We start from the raw sequence: 20096 nt of genomic DNA on the forward strand, positions 1-20096 counted from the left end.
CCCCAGCTCTGAAAAAAAAGGAGGAGGAAGAGGAGGAGGAGGAGGAGGAGGAGGAGGAGGAGGAGGAGGAGGAGGAGGAGGAGAAGAAGAAGAAGAAGAAGAAGAAGAAGAAGAAGAAGAAGAAGAAGAAGAAGAAGAAGAAGAAGAAAGAAAGAAAGAAAGGAGGTGGGGCGGTGAAATAAAGGAGGCTGTGGATGATCTTCAAAAGTGAGAACTGACAGCCCAGACTAAGGGTACCACCCTACTCTTCCTCTTTACTGCAATTATGTATGAGGGGGTGTACATGCCAGGACACGCATGCAGGGATCAGGGGACCACTGTGTGGGGTGTGCACATGCCAAGGCACACATTCAGGGGACAGAGGACCACTGGGGGTGTGGGGCATTCACATAGCAGGGCACACATACAGAGATCGGGGAAGCATTGTGTGGGGTGTGTACACATCAAGGCACACATGCAGGATCGGGACCACTCTGTGGAGCCCGCACATGCCCGGGCACACAAGCAGTGGTCGGAGGACCTCTATAAAAGGAAGTTCTCTCTTTGCACCCTCTGGGTTCATCCTGGGGGTGAAGCTGAAGTCTGAAGGCAGCAAGCACCTTTAGCTACTGAAGCGTGCCATGGGTCCTCACGGTCTACTTGTGATGTTTTGAGGTTGAGGCTAAACCCGTCAGTCAGGCCTCACAAACCCATGAGATTACGTGCAAGATTTCTAATTTAATTTTTTTTCAACTTGCTTGAAACAAGGTCTCTTGTAGACCAGTCTGGGCTTGAGTTTGGGAGTCTCACTGCCTTAAGCCTCCCAAGTATTGGATTCTAGGTGTGGATTACTATGCCACACCTGCCTTATAAAGTTTGGTTGGCTGGGTTTCTGCTTTGTACGTGGTGTGGGACTTGAGGCCAACTCTAACACTTAGCCCAGCAGGTTTACTTCATGTGGTTTACTATGCTGGGAATCGAGCATAGAGCCTGCAGATGCTCGGCAACTGTTTCACTGTCGAACATCCTAAGCCTGGGTTCCTGGTTTTGTTGCTAGGTTTTTTGAGATGGGTTCTCTCACATCTCAGGCTGGGCCAACTCACCGCCCCTCGTCTGAGTTCGTTTAAAGTTAAGGGCTGGAGACGTAGCTGCTTTGTGAGAACCTCATGTTCACCAACGAGCTCTGGGTTCAGGCCTCAACACTATGTCTGGGGGCTGGAGAGATGGCTCAGCGGTCAAGAGCACTGACTGCTCTTCCAGAGGTCCTGAGTTCAAATCCCAGCAACCACATGGTGGCTCACAGCCATCTGTAATGGGATCAAGTGCCCTCTTCTGGTGTGTCTGAAGACAGCTACAGTGTACTTATACATAATAAATAAATAAATCTTAAAAAACTGGAAGGAGGCTGGAACAGAAATCACACTGTTAAAAGTGTGTGTGTGTGTGTGTGTGTGTGAGAGAGAGAGAGAGAGAGAGAGAGAGAGAGAGAAACCTCTATATGTGTTCATATACAGGTTAGAGAATTACTTTGGGAGTCAGTTTTCTTCCATTGAGGGCTCTGGAGTATCGAACTCGGGAAGTTGGGCTTGCATGCAAACACTTTGACCATTGATTCTTGCTGGGCCACGCTCGCAGTTCTTCTGCTTTTTTTTTTTTTTTTTCTTTTTTTCGGAGCTGGGGACCGAACCCAGGGCCTTGCGGTTGCTAGGCAAGTGCTCTACTACTGAGCCAAATCCCCAACCCCACGTTCTTCGCAGTTCTTGTTGCCTGTTTTAAGTATTCCAGGAAACACTCCTCTTAGGGGTGTCTCCTGACAACATAGTGCTAGACAGTTGTAGGGCAACTTGACACAGGCTAGAGCCATCTGAGAGGAGGGAACCTCAACTGAGTGAGTTCCTCCGTGGGATCTGCTGTAGAGCATTTTCTTAGATTGATAGGGGAGGGACCAGCCCATTGCCGATGATTCTACTGGGCTGGTGATGCTGGGCTCTATAAGGGCTGGAGAAGTGGCTCAGTGGTTAAGAGGTTCTGAGTTAGGGGTTGGGGATTTAGCTCAGTGGTAGAGCGCTTGCCTAGCAAGCGCAAGGCCCTGGGTTCTGTCCCCAGCTCCGAAAAAAAAAAAAAAGAAAGAAAGAAAAGAAAAGAAAAAAAGAGGTTCTGAGTTCAACTCCCAGCAACCACATGGTGGCTCACAACCATCTGTAATGGGATCCGATGTCCTCTTCTCGTGTGTCTGAAACCAGGTACAGTGTACTTATATATAATAAGTAAATAAATAAAATCTTTCTTTAAAAAAAGAAAGAAAGAAAAAAAAAAAGCAGGCTGAGCAAGCCAGTAGCAGCTCTCCTCCACGGCCTCTGCATCAGTTTCTACCTCCAGGTTTCTTCCCGAGTGCCTGTCCTGACTTCCTTCAGTGATGGACTACAGTGTGGAAGTGTAAGCCAAATGAATCCTCCCCTCTCAACTCATTATAGCAGTTAGTCTTAGCAGGACAGCCGTGATCGTGATCGTGATTGATCGTGATCTCCACACACCTGCATTCTCTCTGACAGTCAGCCAGCGAGCTGGATGCAGAGCTGGGGTCAGGTGGGAGGGGCGGCTACCCAGAAGCTTGGCTATTTTCAGTTCTGAAAACTCTCTTCTCACCTCCTGCAGCCAGATTTGTTTATGTCAGTATCGTAAAAGTCACAAAAATTTCCAATGTTTTCCATATGGTGAATCAGAGCGGGGTGTGGTACATGCCTGAACTTGTACTGGAAGAGTGGAAGTCTGGGCTTCATAGATAAACCCCCTTGCATGATAATGGAGAGAGGAGAGGAGGGGGGAGGAGGAGAAGAGGACAAGGAGGGGGAGAGGGGGAGAGGGGGAAACAAGGGGGAGAGGGAAGAAGAGGAAGCTTCAGAGTACCTCAGAGATGACATAGTAATCCCAGCACTTGCAGGGCTAAGTCAGGAGGATTGCTGGGAGTTTAAGACTCACATGGTTTGCAGATTAAGACCCTGTCTAGCAAACAAACAAAGCCAGAAGCAACTTTAAACAGTGAGGGAAGAGTCTGGAAGAGGTGGCTCAGCACTGGCTGCTTTCCCAGTGGACCCAAGTTTGATTCCCAGCACCCAAATGCTGGCTCACAACCATCTGGCCTCCACAGGCACCAGGCACAGGGGGTTGTGCAAAGACAAACATGCAAAAACACTCATACACACAAAATAAAAACTTTATAAAGAAATTTAAAAAACAGTAAGGGCCAGAGGCAGGGTGGGTATGGGTGTGGGGGTGGGGGTGTGGAATATGTCTTTAATCCCAGCACTTAGGAGGTAAAGGCAGGGGGTTGGGGGTTTAGCTCAGTGGTAGAGCGCTTGCCTAGCAAGCGCAAGGCCCTGGGTTCGGTCCCCAGCTCCGAAAAAAAGAAAAGAAAAAAAAAAAGGAGGCAAAGGCAAGGTTGATCTCTGAGTTCAAGGCCAGCTTGGTTTACAAAGCAAGTTTCAGGACAGCCAGGGCTACACAGAGGACAGCCTGTCTTGAGTAATCACAAGAGAGACAGAGACAGAGACACAGAAACAGACAGAGACAAATAGAGAGACAGAAACAGAGTGAGAGAGAGACTAAAACTCCCTAAAAAATACCGAGAAGAGGGAGTTAGGGGCATGGCCCACTCTTTCCTGACTGAGTCTGTCAGTCAGACTTCTGCATCTTTGGTTTTGTGCTGGCTTTGTCCTGGAGGAATTGTTTGGCCTGGAAGGAACTGCCCTGTCATTCTCAGGAACACTGCTTAACAAACAAACTATTCCCTTGGCTCTCTCCCCTCCCCGACAGCCTGCTCTGGAACGGCAAGTTTAGTCAGGCTCTGAATTTAATATCCCAAGATCCTAAGATCTGTGTACCAGCCCCGCCATGGTTAAGGGGCCTGACTTCTTTCCCTGGTGTCTGGCGGACAAGGAGAAGCTGGAAGCTTGGTCAGACAGAAGCTTAGGGGCAGGGCCTTGAGAGGGTGGAGCAGAAGGGGAATTCCTGGGTGGTCACTTAATCCACCTGGATTTAAAGCTTACAGAGGCCTGACCTTCACAGGGCTGCCCTTCTGTCAGTGCAGAGGCAATCTCAGGGCAGAAAGGTCTGCCTTATGCCTACTGCCTTCTTCCTCATCCTGATTTTTCGTGGGGTTCTGTGAAAAAGTGGTGAACCGGGGTAGGCCTGTGAGATTTAAGAAGAAACACATCCTCGGTTCATTTGCGTTAAAAGAATGTCGTCTGGCCTTTACTGAGATCTCCTTTTATACAAGAGGCAAAAGCAGTGGAAAAGTACTAGAGCAGGTGGAAGACCCCAACCAGGAACCAGGAAATAACACCATGAAAATTCCCTGCCCCAAAACAGGGGCCAAGAACAGCTGCCAAGGGTGTAAACAACTTTTTGCCATAACAGGCTGAAAGGCTCAGGGAGGGGGAAGGGAAACACCCCAAGGTAGGGCCTAACAAAGTGGGAGGTTGTGTGGGTCCCAGACACACAGGTGCTGGCTTTCCCAGTATTTCGGAGCTCCTGTGAAGCCCCTGTGTAATATGGGCCATATGTGTCTGCTCTTGGCTGTGCAGGTCGGGGACGGTGGCTTGTCGGGGTTCCTTGGTGTTGACTAAATTGATTTGTGTCTGCCACTGTTCTTTCAAAAGCCTCAGGTGCCTCTCACTTCACTCCCAAGTGCCTCCCAGTCTCAAGGCTTCCACTCAAAACCTCTGTTTAAAAATGTCTTTAAGGTCTGGAGAGATGGCTCAGTGGTTAAGACCCCCGACTGCTCTTCCAGAGGTCCTGAGTTCAATTCCCAGCAATCACATGGTGGCTCACAACCATCTGTAAAGAGATCTGATGCCCTCTTCTGGTGTGAAGACAGCTACAGTGTACTTATATATAATAAATGAATAAATCTTTAAAAAATGTCTTTTAATAAACCACGAATCAGTTGGGGCGTTGTTAGCACTGTGGGGGCTGAGGCAGATGGATCTCTGAGTTTGAGGTCAGTCTGTGTACAGTTCCAGGACAGCAAGGCCAGGTCTACGCAGAAAACCAAAATAAATGAGTAAATAAATCAACAACCTCTAACCGAGGGCTGGAGAGATGGCAGGTTCATGCCGTGGCTCCTCAGAGGATTTGCGTTTGGTTCCCAGGCCCCGTGGTTTAGAACTTGCGATCACGTGTCATTCCGGTTCCAGGGGATTCGATGCCTTTATCTGTCCTCTGTGAGCTCCTGCACTGCGGTGCACACACACATTGTTAAAAATAAAGCTTGAGGGCTGGAGAGATGGCTCAGTGGTTAAGAGCACCGACTGCTCTTCCCAAGGTCCTGAGTTCAAATCCCAGCAACCACATGGTGGCTCACAACCATCTGTAATGAGATCTGATGCCCTCTTCTGGTGTGTCTGAAGACAGCTACAGTGTACTCCTATATAATAAATAAATAAAATATTAAAAAAAAAGAGGGTACCAGAGGACCCTAGGGTTTCCAGCACCCACATGTAACTCCAGCTCCAGGGGACCCAACACTATCTTGGTCTCCAAGAGAACCATACTCAAATACGCACACACAGACTCATACACATATGCATTAAAAAAAAATAAAGCTTGAAAAAACAAAACAAAACACTCTCCAGCTTTGTGTCTCAAAAATACTAAAGCCACTCCTGCCTTCTGTCACTGTTTTGGGGTGCAAGGAAACTAAAACTGAAGCCTTCCTCCTTGTAGATGAGCAGAACAGAGGGAGCTACCGTCTGCTGGTTTGGTTTGGTTTTGCATCAGGGTCTCACTCTGTAGCCCTGGCTGGCCTGGAACTGGCTATGGAGACCAGGCTGCTTCAAACTTGTAACCCCTGTGTTGCTACCTCTCAAGGCCTGGGGCTACAGAAGAAGCCACCATCCCTGGCTTTACCACAGCTTTCATGCTAAATTCAAAGTAATTCCACATGCCTGGGAATGGGTCCTAGCTTCGTGAGTGCCTCACCAAGGGTGAGTTAGTCGCTGGATCTGAGTGGGTGGGACCAGCCAGGAAAGAAGGGGAACCCACCGCCTCGGGCACACTTGTCTGAGTTTGGGGGTGTTTATTTCCTGAGACACGGTCTCCTGTATTCCAGGTTGCCTACAAGCTCACTGAGTAGCCCAGGATAGCCTTAGACTTCTGATCCCCCTGCCTCTACCCTACCGATGGCATTACGGATATGTGATACCAGACCCGGTTTTGTGGTGCCAGGGACTTAACCCTGGGCGTGGCACACACCAGGCAAACAGAGCAATGGCTGGACTATGGAGCTAGAGAGATGGATTAGGAGCACTGACTGCTCTTCCAGAGGTCCTGAGTTCAAATCCCAGCAACCATGTGGTGGCTCACAACCACCTGTAATGAGATCTAATGCCCTCTCCTGGTGTGTCTGAAGACAGCTATGGTGTACTCATATACAATAAATAAATCTTAAAAGAAAAAAAAAAAAGCTGGGCTACAGTGCCAGCAGGCACCAGATTTGCTGTTCCAGGCAGGGTTTCTTCCTGTGACCCAGGTTGGTTAAGGTCTCAGGGCATCCTCTTGCCTCGGCCTCTCAGCACATGTCACACCAGCCTGAAGTGGATATCCTTAGCTCTATTTTGAGATGATCATACAGAGACGTGGGTAGTTTCGTAGCACACGTGTACTTCACTGTTAAAAAGTAAAGGACAAAACAAACCACAACAACCCACCCTTGGCCAAGGGGTAGATTCCAGACACCTGGTCTCCCACCAACCAAGAGTGTTCTTACAAGTCACCTCACCAGAAGTTTCTGGAATCATCTCGTCACCTAAGCCATTGAAATTTGCTTAAGAAATGCCTGTCTCAGCAAGGCGGGTGCCTATCCTGGTGAAACCTGCACTTGAGCAGAGGAGGCAGAAGAACCAGTGTGAGTTTCAGCCAGCTAGAACTAGATCTCTCTCTCTCTCTCTCTCTCTCTCTCTCTCTCTCTCTCTCTCTCTCACAGACAAACACACACACACACACACACACACACACACACACACACACACACACACACACACACACACACCAAATAAAAAACCCAACAGAAAGCCAGCCTCTGGAGTTCATGATGCTTTTCCTTTTGGTTTCCCCTAGGTAGGCTTAGAATTATACCAACTTTTAAAAACAAGGGGACTGAGGGGAAAACAGGGCTGTTTTGAGAAGCATTATAAAGCCGGGGTAGCGGGGTGGGAGGGTTGCTGGAGCCTCTGGCTGAGGAAGGATCTCTCTCCTCAAGTGTTCTTGGCTTCTTCTCCTGCCCCTGACACTCCCTGCCCCTTGAAAGTCCTTCGACGTCCTCCCAGCTTCAGAACTCTGAACACTGTTGCTTCCAAATATGGAACTCAATAAAAGCCTAATTCCTGAATGAACCAAACTACCAAACTTGTCTTGGTCTGTGTGTGTGTGTGTGTGTGTGTGTGTGTGTGTGTGTCTGTGTGTGTGTGTGTCTGTGTCTGTGTCTGTGTGTGTATGTGTTTGTGTGTGTGTGTTTGTGTGTGTTTGTGTATGTGTGTCTCTGTGCACGTGTGTGTCTGTGTGTGTGTTTGTGTGTGTGTGTTTGTGTGTGTGTATGTTTGTGTGTGTATGTATGTGTATGTGTTTGTATGTGTGTGTTTGTGTTTGTGTATGTGTGTCTCTGTGCACGTGTGTCTGTGTGTGTGTATGTGTCTCTGTGTGTTTGTGTGTGTGTGTATGTGTATGTGTCTCTCTGTGTTTGTGTGTGTGTAGGTGTATGTGTCTCTCTGTGTGTTTGTGTGTGTGTGTGTATATGTGTGTGTGTGTGTGTGTGTGTTTATGTTGGGGGTGGGGGAGCGGTGCTGGGAATTAAATCCAGGGCATCTTGGATACTACGCATGTTTTCTACCAATGAGCAACAGCCCCAGTGGCTTGGGTTTTTTTTCAGACCCTCCAGCCTTCCACAATTAAACCTACCACTGTGCTTTTGCCTCAGAAGTACCCAGGCTAAGGGGACAGACAAAATTTCAAATACTTTCTTGTGGAGAAATGGACACAGGTACAGTGGCTGTTTCTGTTAATCCTGGCACTAGTGTGGCCAGACAAGAGGATCTCACTTAGCTCAAGTCCAGCTTCTAGGCACAGAGTCCCAGAACTCCTTTGCTGCAGAATGAGACCCTGACTCACATTCTCTTTGAAAGCGTGCTCTAAGAATTGCTGGTTCACAGGGCAAGAGTGAACCCCAAGACTGTTAGTGGCCAAGGGTGGGGGTGAGCAGGCCTCTAAGGGAATGGCGTTTGCTGGTCTCTGGGTAGCTAACTAACATGGACTCTCGGAGGAATCCCCAGCCAGAGGTGCAGAGAGTCATGGAAAAATTCTTGAGGTTTAACCAGTTTGACTAGATCAGGATGGTGATTCATTAGAACTGAATTCATTAGGTCTAACTATGGAACAAGCTGCTGCAGGCCAGATCTGCCCACACAAACAGAGCATCTATGAAGCAGCATCTTCCAAACACTGGCTGAGGTCAGCAAACTACAGCACAAACAATGCAATGCCCTTGGATTCCCAGAAGAGATATGCTCTCGCGCACACGCGTGCGCACACACACACACACACACACTCTGTCACACACACACATGCACACACAGATACACACACTCTGTCACACACACAGACACACAGACACACACTCTGTCACACACACATACAGACACACACATACATACATACACAGACACATACAGACACACACACACTCTCTGTCACACACACATGCACACATACACACACACACTGACACACACACTCTGTCACACACATGCACACATACACACACACAGACACACACACTCTGTCACACACACATGCACACATACAGACACACACACTCTATCACACACAGACACAGACACACTCTGTCACACACACATACACACACATACACTCTGTCACACACACACACAGACACACACATACATACACACACAGACACACAGACACATACACACTCTCTGTCACACACACACATACACACATAGACACATACAGACACACACTCTCTGTCACACACACATGCACACACACACACACAAACACACACACACTCTATCACACACACATACAGACACAGACACACAGACACACACAGACACACACACACTCTGTCACACATACATACAGACACACAGACACAGACACACTCTGTCACATACATACACACAGACACACACATACTCTGTCACACACACATACAGACACACATATTCTGTCACACACACATACAGACACACACACACTCTGTCACACAGACATACAGACACACAGACACAGACACACTCTGTCACATACATACACACAGACACACACATACTCTGTCACACACACATACAGACACACATATTCTGTCACACACACATACAGACACACACACACTCTGTCACACAGACATACAGACACACAGACACAGACACACTCTGTCACACACATACACATACATACACACACACACACATACACACACACACACACACACACACACACACACACACACACGGAGTGATGTTTATAAGCAGGGTCCCCTCCAGAAAAATGCTTCCTCCAATTTACACTCAGGGACCTGTGTGGGTAGCTTATAGTGCTTGTGGGAGTCTGGAATTCCAGCACTTGGGTGTCAAGGCTGGAGGAGCAAGAGTTTAAGGCTAGCCTGGGCTACATGAGCCCCTATTTTGAAAAAGAAAACAAGAAATAAAAAAGTTAGAAAAAAGAAAAAATGAAAACAAAAGATGTGTGCGTGTGTATGTGTGTGAGAGAGAGAGACAGTCTCTCTCTCTCTCTCTCTCTCTCTCTCTCTCTCTCTCTCTCTCTCTCTCTCTCTCTCTCTGTGTGTATGTGTGTGTGTGAGACAATTACTCCCTGCTGTGGACTGTTACCTCAGAACTAAGACTCTAATGCAATCTTATTCTTTTTTTAAAAAACAGGCTCGGGGCTGGGGATTTAGCTCAGTGGTAGAGCGCTTACCTAGGAAGCGCAAGGCCCTGGGTTCGGTCCCCAGCTCCGAAAAAAAGAACCAAAAAAAAAAAAAAAAACCAAAAACAAAAAAAAAACAAAAAAAAACAAAACAAAACAGGCTCTAATGTAGATTGGGCTAGCCTCAAACTCTTCATCCTCCTGCCTCCCCCTCCAAAGCATGAGGACTACAGAGGTGGGCCACCATACCCAGTAACCTCATACTGTTTCAAGACATCTAACTAGGGGGTCTTTAATTCGTACACGGAAGGAGGAGCCCGGAAGAAGAAAAAGGGACATCACTGACAGCTAAACATATTTATAATGAGAGGAGGTAGGGGACAGACAAGGGACGGAAAGGTGATGTCTAGGACAAAAAGCTAACCACATAAACTAGTAGGTGGGTCCCGACACCTCTGCTTAGGGTCTCACCCAAAAGTCGGAGTTAACAGCACTGTGAGGCCAGATGCTATCAGAGGACAGGACACACCATCTCTCCACCTAGGAAAGGTGAACTGACAGGGGCAGCAGACACAGAAGAATCAGCAAACTCTTAAGTCAACCCTGAGGTTACTACAGCACAGAATAGAACAGTGCCTGGCAAGGAGCAGCTGTGTGAAGGAGAAGCCAAGCAGCCATCCTCAGCATTCTTCTTCTATTAATCTTTTGGGACAGGGTCTGCCTCTGTAACCTAGGCTGACCTTGACTCGCTGCAGTCCCTCTGCCCCACCCTCTACCGAAAGTTTTTTTTTTTCTCCTTTCTAATGCCAGGCTGCCGCCTGAGGCAAAGGGAGCGGCTTGCAGCCTGGCACGGTCGGTCGATTAAACCTTGCTCTCCCCGTCCTGGGACACTTTCCTTTTTTGGGTCACAGGTCCTCCTAACATGAGAACCGAGTGTTTACACAATGATGTTCTTTTGAAAACCGTGAAAACTCCACAGGCGATGTACTTGTACGTTAAGCGTGACATAAAGACAGCAAAGCGAATAAACTATACTGCAAGATCTCTTCTCTTTCCCTATTTAAACCTAAAATGGAGGGAGTGGGGGGCAGACACAGACAGGCGAGCATTCCACAGGCGCCCCCCCCCACGCTGTCACTTCCAGGCAGGACCCAATCACAGACTTCTTAGCCAAGCGTTATCCCTCCCGTTTTGAGAAACTTTCTGCGTCCGCCATCCTGTAGGAAGAATTTGTACACCTTAAACTCCCTCCCTGGTCTGATTCCCAAATGTCTCTCACCGCCCAGCACTTTCAGGAGCTGACCCTTCTCAGCTTCACATACAGAGACCGCTACCTTGCGTCGCCATGGCAACACTGTCACAACCGGAACAAGCACTTCCTACCACCCCCCGCCTCAGGAATCCAATCTGTCCAGCGAAGCCCAGATCCGTCTGGAGAGTTCTGGACAAGGGCGGTACCCTCAACATGGATTACTCATGGGAGGCGGAGAAGCTCTAACAGACCCGAAACTGCTGGAAGATTCCTGGCCCCAAGGCCTCCTCCCGCTCGCTGATTGGCCCATGGGAGGGTGGGCGGGGCCGGAGGAGGCTCCTTAAAGGCGCAGGGCGGCGCGCAGGACACCAGATTCCTCCTCCTAATCTGACAGAACCAGTTTCTGGTTCCACTCGCAGAGAAGCAGAGAAGCGGAGCAAGCGGCGCGTTCCAGAACCTCGGGCAAGACCAGCCTCTCCCAGAGCATCCCCACCGCGAAGCGCAACCTTCTCCAGAGCATACCCCAGCGGAGCGCACCCTTCCCCAGAGCATCCCCGCCGCCAAGCGCAACCTTCCAGAAGCAGAGAGCGGCGACATGGCCAAGAAAACAGCGATCGGCATCGACCTGGGCACCACCTACTCGTGCGTGGGCGTGTTCCAGCACGGCAAGGTGGAGATCATCGCCAACGACCAGGGCAACCGCACGACCCCCAGCTACGTGGCCTTCACCGACACCGAGCGGCTCATCGGGGACGCCGCCAAGAACCAGGTGGCGCTGAACCCGCAGAACACCGTGTTCGACGCGAAGCGGCTGATCGGCCGCAAGTTCGGCGACCCGGTGGTGCAGTCGGACATGAAGCACTGGCCCTTCCAGGTGGTGAACGACGGCGACAAGCCCAAGGTGCAGGTGAACTACAAGGGCGAGAACCGGTCGTTCTACCCGGAGGAGATCTCGTCCATGGTGCTGACCAAGATGAAGGAGATCGCCGAGGCGTACCTGGGCCACCCGGTGACCAACGCGGTGATCACCGTGCCCGCCTACTTCAACGACTCGCAGCGGCAGGCCACCAAGGACGCGGGCGTGATCGCGGGTCTGAACGTGCTGCGGATCATCAACGAGCCCACGGCGGCCGCCATCGCCTACGGGCTGGACCGGACCGGCAAGGGCGAGCGCAACGTGCTCATCTTCGACCTGGGGGGCGGCACGTTCGACGTGTCCATCCTGACGATCGACGACGGCATCTTCGAGGTGAAGGCCACGGCGGGCGACACGCACCTGGGCGGGGAGGACTTCGACAACCGGCTGGTGAGCCACTTCGTGGAGGAGTTCAAGAGGAAGCACAAGAAGGACATCAGCCAGAACAAGCGCGCGGTGCGGCGACTGCGCACGGCGTGCGAGAGGGCCAAGAGGACGCTGTCGTCCAGCACCCAGGCCAGCCTGGAGATCGACTCTCTGTTCGAGGGCATCGACTTCTACACGTCCATCACGCGGGCGCGGTTCGAGGAGCTGTGCTCGGACCTGTTCCGCGGCACGCTGGAGCCCGTGGAGAAGGCCCTGCGCGACGCCAAGCTGGACAAGGCGCAGATCCACGACCTGGTGCTGGTGGGCGGCTCGACGCGCATCCCCAAGGTGCAGAAGCTGCTGCAGGACTTCTTCAACGGGCGCGACCTGAACAAGAGCATCAATCCGGACGAGGCGGTGGCCTACGGGGCGGCGGTGCAGGCGGCCATCCTGATGGGGGACAAGTCGGAGAACGTGCAGGACCTGCTGCTGCTGGACGTGGCGCCGCTGTCGCTGGGTCTGGAGACCGCGGGCGGCGTGATGACGGCGCTCATCAAGCGCAACTCCACCATCCCCACCAAGCAGACGCAGACCTTCACCACCTACTCGGACAACCAGCCCGGGGTGCTGATCCAGGTGTACGAGGGCGAGAGGGCCATGACGCGCGACAACAACCTGCTGGGGCGCTTCGAGTTGAGCGGCATCCCGCCGGCTCCCAGGGGCGTGCCCCAGATCGAGGTGACCTTCGACATCGACGCCAACGGCATCCTGAACGTCACGGCCACTGACAAGAGCACCGGCAAGGCCAACAAGATCACCATCACCAACGACAAGGGCCGCCTGAGCAAGGAGGAGATCGAGCGCATGGTGCAGGAGGCCGAGCGCTACAAGGCGGAGGACGAGGTGCAGCGCGAGAGGGTGGCTGCCAAGAATGCGCTCGAGTCCTATGCCTTCAACATGAAGAGCGCCGTGGAGGACGAGGGTCTCAAGGGCAAGATCAGCGAGGCTGACAAGAAGAAGGTGCTGGACAAGTGCCAGGAGGTCATCTCCTGGCTGGACTCTAACACGCTGGCTGAGAAAGAGGAGTTCGTGCACAAGCGGGAGGAGCTGGAGCGGGTGTGCAACCCGATCATCAGCGGGCTGTATCAGGGTGCGGGTGCTCCCGGGGCTGGGGGCTTCGGGGCCCAGGCGCCCAAGGGAGGCTCTGGGTCGGGGCCCACCATCGAGGAGGTGGATTAGAGGCTTTTCTGGCTCTCAGGGTGTTGGCTAGAGACAGACTCTTGATGGCTGCTGGTGCACGATTCTTATCAAGTTACTCCTTCTCTCCGGAGTTCAGTTTAAAGTTACAGCCTTTTATACGGTAATTGATTTGAGTTTGTTACATTTTGTATGCTCGTGGGTTTTTTATATATTCAAATTAAGGTTGCATGTTCTTTGCGTTTAATCTAAGTAGCTGTGTAAAAATGGTGTTTCCTTCCTGCGAACACCTCAGCACTGCCACCCTGTGTACAGTTTTTTCCTTGCATCCCTACAAACTGAGAAAAAAAGTTATCTTTTGTAACTTAAACATTCAAAATAAAATGTTACAAGTATGTTTTGTCCGTGTGTATGTTGGGAGGGCTAATGGATTCTGGGTTCATGTGGATTTCTTAGCTTTGCGATGACGGGGAAATGGGGTTTGGGTACTTTGGTTAGAAGTGTGGGTTTTGGGGTTGGGGATTGAGCTCAGTGGTAGAGCGCTTGCCTAGGAAGCGCAAGGCCCTGGGTTCGGTCCCCAGCTCCGAAAAAAGAACCAAAAAAAAAAAAAGTGTGGGTTTTCAGCGCAGTTATGCAGAAAATGCAGGTATTCGGTTTGAGGGTAGGACTCATTGGGGGGAACAGTAGGGTGGTGCTGTAGTTGGGGGTCAGTGGAAGAGGGACTCTTAGGGCTATGATGACTCAGTTCTCTTAGCCCTCCAGGGCTGAACCAGAACTGTTTCCCAACTTATGGGTCGAGACCTCTGTTGGAGTCAGACGACCTTTCCACAGTGGTAGCCTCGGACATTGAAAATTGCAGGGGTTGTTGGTTGTCGGTTGGGTTTTTGTTTTGTCTTGTTTTGTTTTTCAAGACAGGGTCTCTCTGTGTAGCCCTGGCTGGCCTCGATTTCGGATCCACATGCCTTTCCCAAACCTGGCTTCCTTATTACTTTTTTTTTTTTTTTAAGATTTATTTACTTATTATATATAAGTACAATGTAGCTGTCTTCAGAGACACCAGAAGAGGGCATCAGATCCCATTACAGATGGCTGTGAGCCACCATGTGGTTGCTGGGATTTGAACTCAGGACCTCTTCAAGAGCAGTCAGTGCTCTTAACTTCTGAGCCCTCTCTCCAGCCCTTTATTACTTTTAGAGATTTCTTACCAGGTTGCCCTGGCTGTACTTACACTTTGTCTTTAGCTCTGCTGAGCTTTCAATTCACCAGTTCCAGACCACACCCCTGAACCCACCAGCTGAAGACAACATGTCTTGCTATCTTTTTCTTTCCTTTTTGGGGCAGGGATGGTCTGTGTGTTGTGTGTGTGAGAGACAGAGACAGAGACATCCTTCCCATGTAGCCCTAACTGAGTCGGAAGTCATTATTTAGACCAGGCTGCCCTGACTCCTATATCTGCCTCTCCAATGGATTATGGGCACCTGCCACCTCACCCACTCACTTTATCCCCAGGATCCCCCTCCCTCTTCCCAGGCAGTAGGTCTGGTGATGGAGAAGACCACTTACCATGTCCATGGCTCAAAGAAGCAGGCAGAACGTAGGGGAAAGAGTTGCTTTCACCTCAAGCCTTTGGATCCATGGGTGTTCATTCTAGTGGGGTAATGCCATCCTTTGAGAGCTGGGGGGTGTGGGTCAACAGAGATCGGTTGCTATGTGTGCATGAGGCCCGCAATTCAGTCCCTGGCTCCATGGAGAACGAACCAATCAGTTGGGTGAGGTGTAAACCACATGTAATTTTAGCATGTCCAAACAGACACGTTAAGGACATCCTAGGGTAAAGAAGTCTTCAGCAATAGTTTAATTGAGGCAATTATGCTCATGAATTCCTCGTTAGAGAAGTGGTTAATTCGTCAGCCATTTAAGACTGTTAGAAGTCGTTTCTGGCCTGCACCTGCACACAGTTTGGAACTGAAGAGTCTTCCTGTAAGTCTTCCAGATGGAACCTGGGCCTCTAGGAACTGAGAAACTTACAAATACATAATTACTGTACGATCCTTAGGTTTTTAAAAACGTTGTTATGTTCTGGGCCAATGTCTCTCTGTGCAGCCCTGGCTGGCCTCCACCTCACAGAGATCTACCTGCCCCTGACCTTGAGTGCTGGGATTAAAGTGGGCATCAGTGCTTCCCAGACAAAATGTATTTTGACATGAAGAGAGCAGCCTATAGTGGCTCCCACATGCAATTCCAGCATTTAGGAAAAGGAATCAGTAGCGTTGACTGTTGTAGTACAGAATTGCTGTCTCAAAAAAATGACAAAGTGCTGGAACAATGGCTCAATGGTCAGGAGCACTTACCCATCTTTCTGAGGTCCCGGGTTCAGTTCCCCGCACCCATCGCCAGGCAGCTTACAACTTGATGTAACACACATAGACACAAATAAGGTCAATTTAAAAATATTTCTTGGGCTGGAGAGATGGCTCAGTGGTTAAGAGCAGACTGCTCTTCCTAGAGGTCCTGAGTTTAATTCCCAGCAACCACATGGTGGCTCACAACCATCTGTAATGAGATCTGTTGCTTTCTTTGGTGTATCTGAAAACAGCTACACTGTATATAATAAATAAATCTTTTTTTTTTTTTTTTGGTTTCTTTTTTTCGGAGCTGGGGACCGAACCCAGGGCCTTGCGCTTCCTAGGTAAGCGCTCTACCACTGAGCTAAATCCCCAGCCCCAATAAATAAATCTTTAAAAAATATTTCTTAAAAGTTGGCCAGTGGTGGTGTATGCTTTTAATCCCAGCACTCAGGAGACAGAGGCAAGTAGATGTCTGTGAGTTCGAGGCTAGCCTAGTCTACAGAGCAAGTTCCAGGACAGACACGGTTACACAGAGAAACCGTATCGTCAACCAATACCATCCCCCCCACCCCAATCTTTTTTTTTTAATGACAAAAGTGTCCCAGCACAGTAGTGAGTAGTGTGTCGTGCCTATAATTCTAGGCATGTTTGAAAACCCATCTTAGACTATATATGAGCAGGTGTGTGTGTGTGTGTGTGTGTGTGTGTGTGTGTGTGTGTGTGTCTTTATTTCCCTTTAAATAAAAATGTAGGGGCTGGTGAGATGGCCCATCAGTTAAGAGCACACTGGCTGCTTTTCCTGAGGTCCTGAGTTCAATTCCCAGCAATCAAATGTCCATGACCATGTATAACGGAATCTGATGCCCTCTTCTGGCATGCGGGTGTACATGCAACAGAGCACTCGTTAAATATAAATATATATATATATTTATATAAATTTATACATATATAAATATATATAAACATATATATATATTTAACGCAGAGCAGAAGCTAAGGTGCAAACTGACATTTTTCTGGCTGTGGAGGCAATATGAGTCCTCTCGGGTAGACTGGATCCAAGCAAGAGTACAGAATCCCTAAAGCCACAAGCCTGTAGGAGACCAAAGAGCGAATCTACCCTGCAGGATCTCCAGGGTCTTTACCCAACCTTGGTGTTTAGGCTGCCTGTTTCGCTTGTTTATTTTTTTTTCCTTTACTTTGGCTTGGTCGTTTATCAAATTGTCGTCACATACACGATTCTCCACCCAGGACAGTGAGAAACATAATTCCTCTTTGTTCCCTTCGCATTCGTCAGCGCGAGCAAGTCAGGCATAGGAGAAGACGACTATGTCCGTCAGGACCCCCGCGCGGGTATAAAGGACGGAGGCGGGCGGCTGCTGGTCTCTTTGTGCGCCTGCTCTCATGGCTTCTTTTTCTTCCCCTCTCTGCTGTTCCCCACCGATCTCTGCGGAGTCTATGGACTCTGGGGGACAAGACGCGGGTCGCCCTAGTGCAGCAGGTATCCTGGTGCCCTGTCTGGGGTGGGGGTGTCTCTGCGGTGTGGGGCCGGGTAGGATGACTCACATTTACAGACTAGAGTTTCTGATGTCCACGTGACGCCACCCCTTCTAACTGACCCAGCCCGGGGTGGGGGGCTGCTGGACCCAGTCTCTTGGATGTGGGCTCACTCAGTGGTCTCTTCCAGGCGCCTGACCTTCGCCTGCGGGACCCAGGAGCACAATGAATGGTAAGCGGATGGCACGAGTGGTGGGCGGTGTGAGGAGGGGCTGGCACCGGGGAAAAAGGACGGTAATGATGACTTCTGGTGATTCTGAGTGTCTTCGCTGACGCCATCACCGCAGCGCGCTGACCGTCCCCGCGTCCAAAATCTGCAGTATTGGGGTTTGAGCTTTCGTCCCCAGGAGTTAATAGTGATGGGCTTCTGTGTCTTTCCATTAGGGCTTTGCCGACACTCGCTGGCTGCCTATGCTCGAAGGAAGGTTAGTATTAGTGTCCAAAATCTTAGGTCCTTTCAAGACGTTTTTCTTGGGTTTCTGCTCCCTTACTTGACTTGTTGAGGGGGAGGGGTTGCAGACAGGGATTTTCCATGTAGCCCTGGTTGCCCTGATCCTTCATCCACTTGTCTGTGCTTTCGACTGGCGTGCACCCCCCCCCCCGCCCTGCCCATGGCTTTGTCCTTAAGATAGGGCAGGCCTTAGCCAGTCTCCAGGCAAGCCACCATGGTGCCCATCTTGCTTTTTTAGATAGCAACTAATCTAAACTAGTTAACTAACTAAATCTAGTTAACTAAACTAGGGTGGTAAGTTAATATCCACGAGCCACCTTGGTCATTTTCTTGTCCTTTTAATCTTTGTATGCCAATAGAATGGCACTAAACAGTAGTTCTCAGCCTTCCTGACCCTGCAAACCTTTTTTTTTTTTTTTTTTGGTTCTTTTTTTTTCGGAGCTGGGGACCGAACCCAGGGCCTTGCGCTTCCTAGGTAAGCGCTCTACCACTGAGCTAAATCCCCAGCCCCCCCTGCAAACCTTTAATACAGTTCCTCGTGTTATGTTCCCAACCATCAAAGTTATTTCATTGCTTCTTCATATCTAGTCTTTGGTGCTGATGCGATATGCAGGGTAACCTATGTGGGAGCCTGTAAAGCTCCCTTGGTGACTAAGGGTGGAGAGCCACTGCTCTAGACCATGTTTTGGGGTATTCAGACGGGCTCATTCAGTCCAGGATGGCTTTAGTCCTAGTGCTTGGCTTGGGGTTGTGTCACTTTTTCTGTATGATTTTAGGTTCTATTTCAGTCTCCAGAGTGGTTTTGGGTTTTTGCAGCTCTGTAACAGTCTAAACCTAACAGTACAGACACGGGGGCTACCACACCCTGTTCTTATTGTCTCTCTGGATTAACATCCCTGGATGCTGCCCTTGGTTTGGGTCTCCCTCAATTGAGAATGATGATTTCACAGACTAGAGTCTCTGACTCTGCCCTTGATGTCAACTATAAATCTGACTCATTTGGGGAACCTGAATTCTTACTCCTCTTCCTTGAGATGGAACCATGTTCCAGCACTGGCTCTATTGAGGTACACGCCCTGTTCCTGCTTCTCATCGATTGTCTTAATTAACTCTTCCAGGGCGATGTCTGAAGGCCGCCCAGGGGCCCCATCCCCTCACCTAGATGTGGGCTAACCTAGGACCCAGACTAAGGTGGAGTTCCTACAAGTGACTAGAATGTCATGATCATCTCATTGTCTAACAAGCCCTTTGTCCTCTGTGCTGGGAAGGTGAGTGCTGTGCTGTGGTTAATTCACTGTAATAAAGCATGACTAAGAGCCTGGGGGAGGAGGGGGCTGTTGAAGGCTTTGTCTTATGAGATGCCAGTCACTGGGGCCTGTAAAGTTAACGAGCACAATGAAGTCATCACTTGCGGGTTGTAATGCTGACTGCTGCTGACCTTGTTAAAATGTCCTGGATTTGAAGCACATAGCCCAGCTTTGTGTGGTCCTGAAATACATTCTTCTTAATTTTCAGGCCTTAGCTGCTACTCAAAACTGACAAGTTGGACTCCTTCTTACTACTGCCTTGTTGCCAGCTATCCGAGCGTAAAAGGCCGCAAAGCCGTGGGTGCTGGCTGTCCCACATCACAGGCATGGCAGGTGGCAGCCCAGACTGAACCAGAGCCTCACTTGAACATGAGCATTAGCCAATGTAATAAAAGTCTACCTTGCCTAAAGTGTATCTGTTTTTCTGCTTACAATGGCTTGCAATGGAAGTGCATGGTTTCCTGCTTCTAATAAAATCCTTTAAAAGCACTTAATTTGACTGTTGGTGTCACTCTTTGGGGGGATATGAAAAGATTTATGGAATAAGATTTTTAACTGCCACAGAAGGGTCTGGTCTGTTCCCCCACTGCCTGCGTACATCAAATGCCCAGGAGCTAAGACCTCTGCAGGAGCAGCTGTTGATCTGTCACTTCATGGTGTCTGGGTCAGGCTCCCTTAACTTAGCCCTGTTACCTGCTGTCCTGGAAGCTGAACAGTGTGGTTTAGTAAACTTGTCAGGCTGACTTCAGTTTTAGCCCAAGATTGCAGTCTGGATCTC

General features: G+C 49.7%; 1 protein-coding gene, 2 long non-coding RNA genes and 2 other non-coding genes across 6 annotated transcripts; 4 read left to right on the forward strand and 1 right to left on the reverse strand.

Annotated features, from left to right (window-relative positions):
- Positions 1–4890: 4890 nt before the first annotated feature.
- On the reverse strand, positions 4891–11367 carry LOC147998531 (uncharacterized). Of its 2 annotated transcripts, none has more exons than XR_015645564.1 (2): positions 11259–11367; positions 4891–5404 (listed from the first exon to the last, which is right to left on the reverse strand). It is a non-coding gene; the product is annotated as an uncharacterized LOC147998531 (long non-coding RNA). The 2 variants fall into 2 exon arrangements; XR_015645563.1 differs by having other exon boundaries at positions 11204–11367.
- A 179-nt stretch (positions 11368–11546) lies between these two features.
- Positions 11547–14050, forward strand: Hspa1b (heat shock protein family A (Hsp70) member 1B). The gene is given in 1 exon segment (NM_001329896.2): positions 11547–14050. A coding segment is annotated over 1 exon segment (1926 nt). The 5' UTR covers positions 11547–11771; the 3' UTR covers positions 13698–14050.
- Positions 14051–17387: 3337 nt separating this feature from the next.
- On the forward strand, positions 17388–19812 carry LOC102549726 (uncharacterized; the record flags this gene model as incomplete). The annotated part of the gene is given in 4 exon segments (NR_110713.1): positions 17388–17505; positions 17945–17985; positions 19130–19279; positions 19527–19812. It is a non-coding gene; the product is annotated as an uncharacterized LOC102549726 (long non-coding RNA).
- Positions 17794–17857, forward strand: Snord48 (small nucleolar RNA, C/D box 48). Its single transcript, XR_015646092.1, has one exon. It is a non-coding gene; the product is annotated as a small nucleolar RNA SNORD48 (small nucleolar RNA).
- Snord52 (small nucleolar RNA, C/D box 52) lies at positions 18943–19008 on the forward strand. Its single transcript, XR_015646091.1, has one exon. It is a non-coding gene; the product is annotated as a small nucleolar RNA SNORD52 (small nucleolar RNA).
- Positions 19813–20096: the final 284 nt, after the last annotated feature.

The sequence above is a fragment of the Rattus norvegicus genome, chromosome 20 (genome assembly GCF_021556685.1).
Source record: "Rattus norvegicus strain SHRSP/BbbUtx chromosome 20, alternate assembly SHRSP_T2T, whole genome shotgun sequence".
Classification (NCBI taxonomy): domain Eukaryota; kingdom Metazoa; phylum Chordata; class Mammalia; order Rodentia; family Muridae; genus Rattus; species Rattus norvegicus.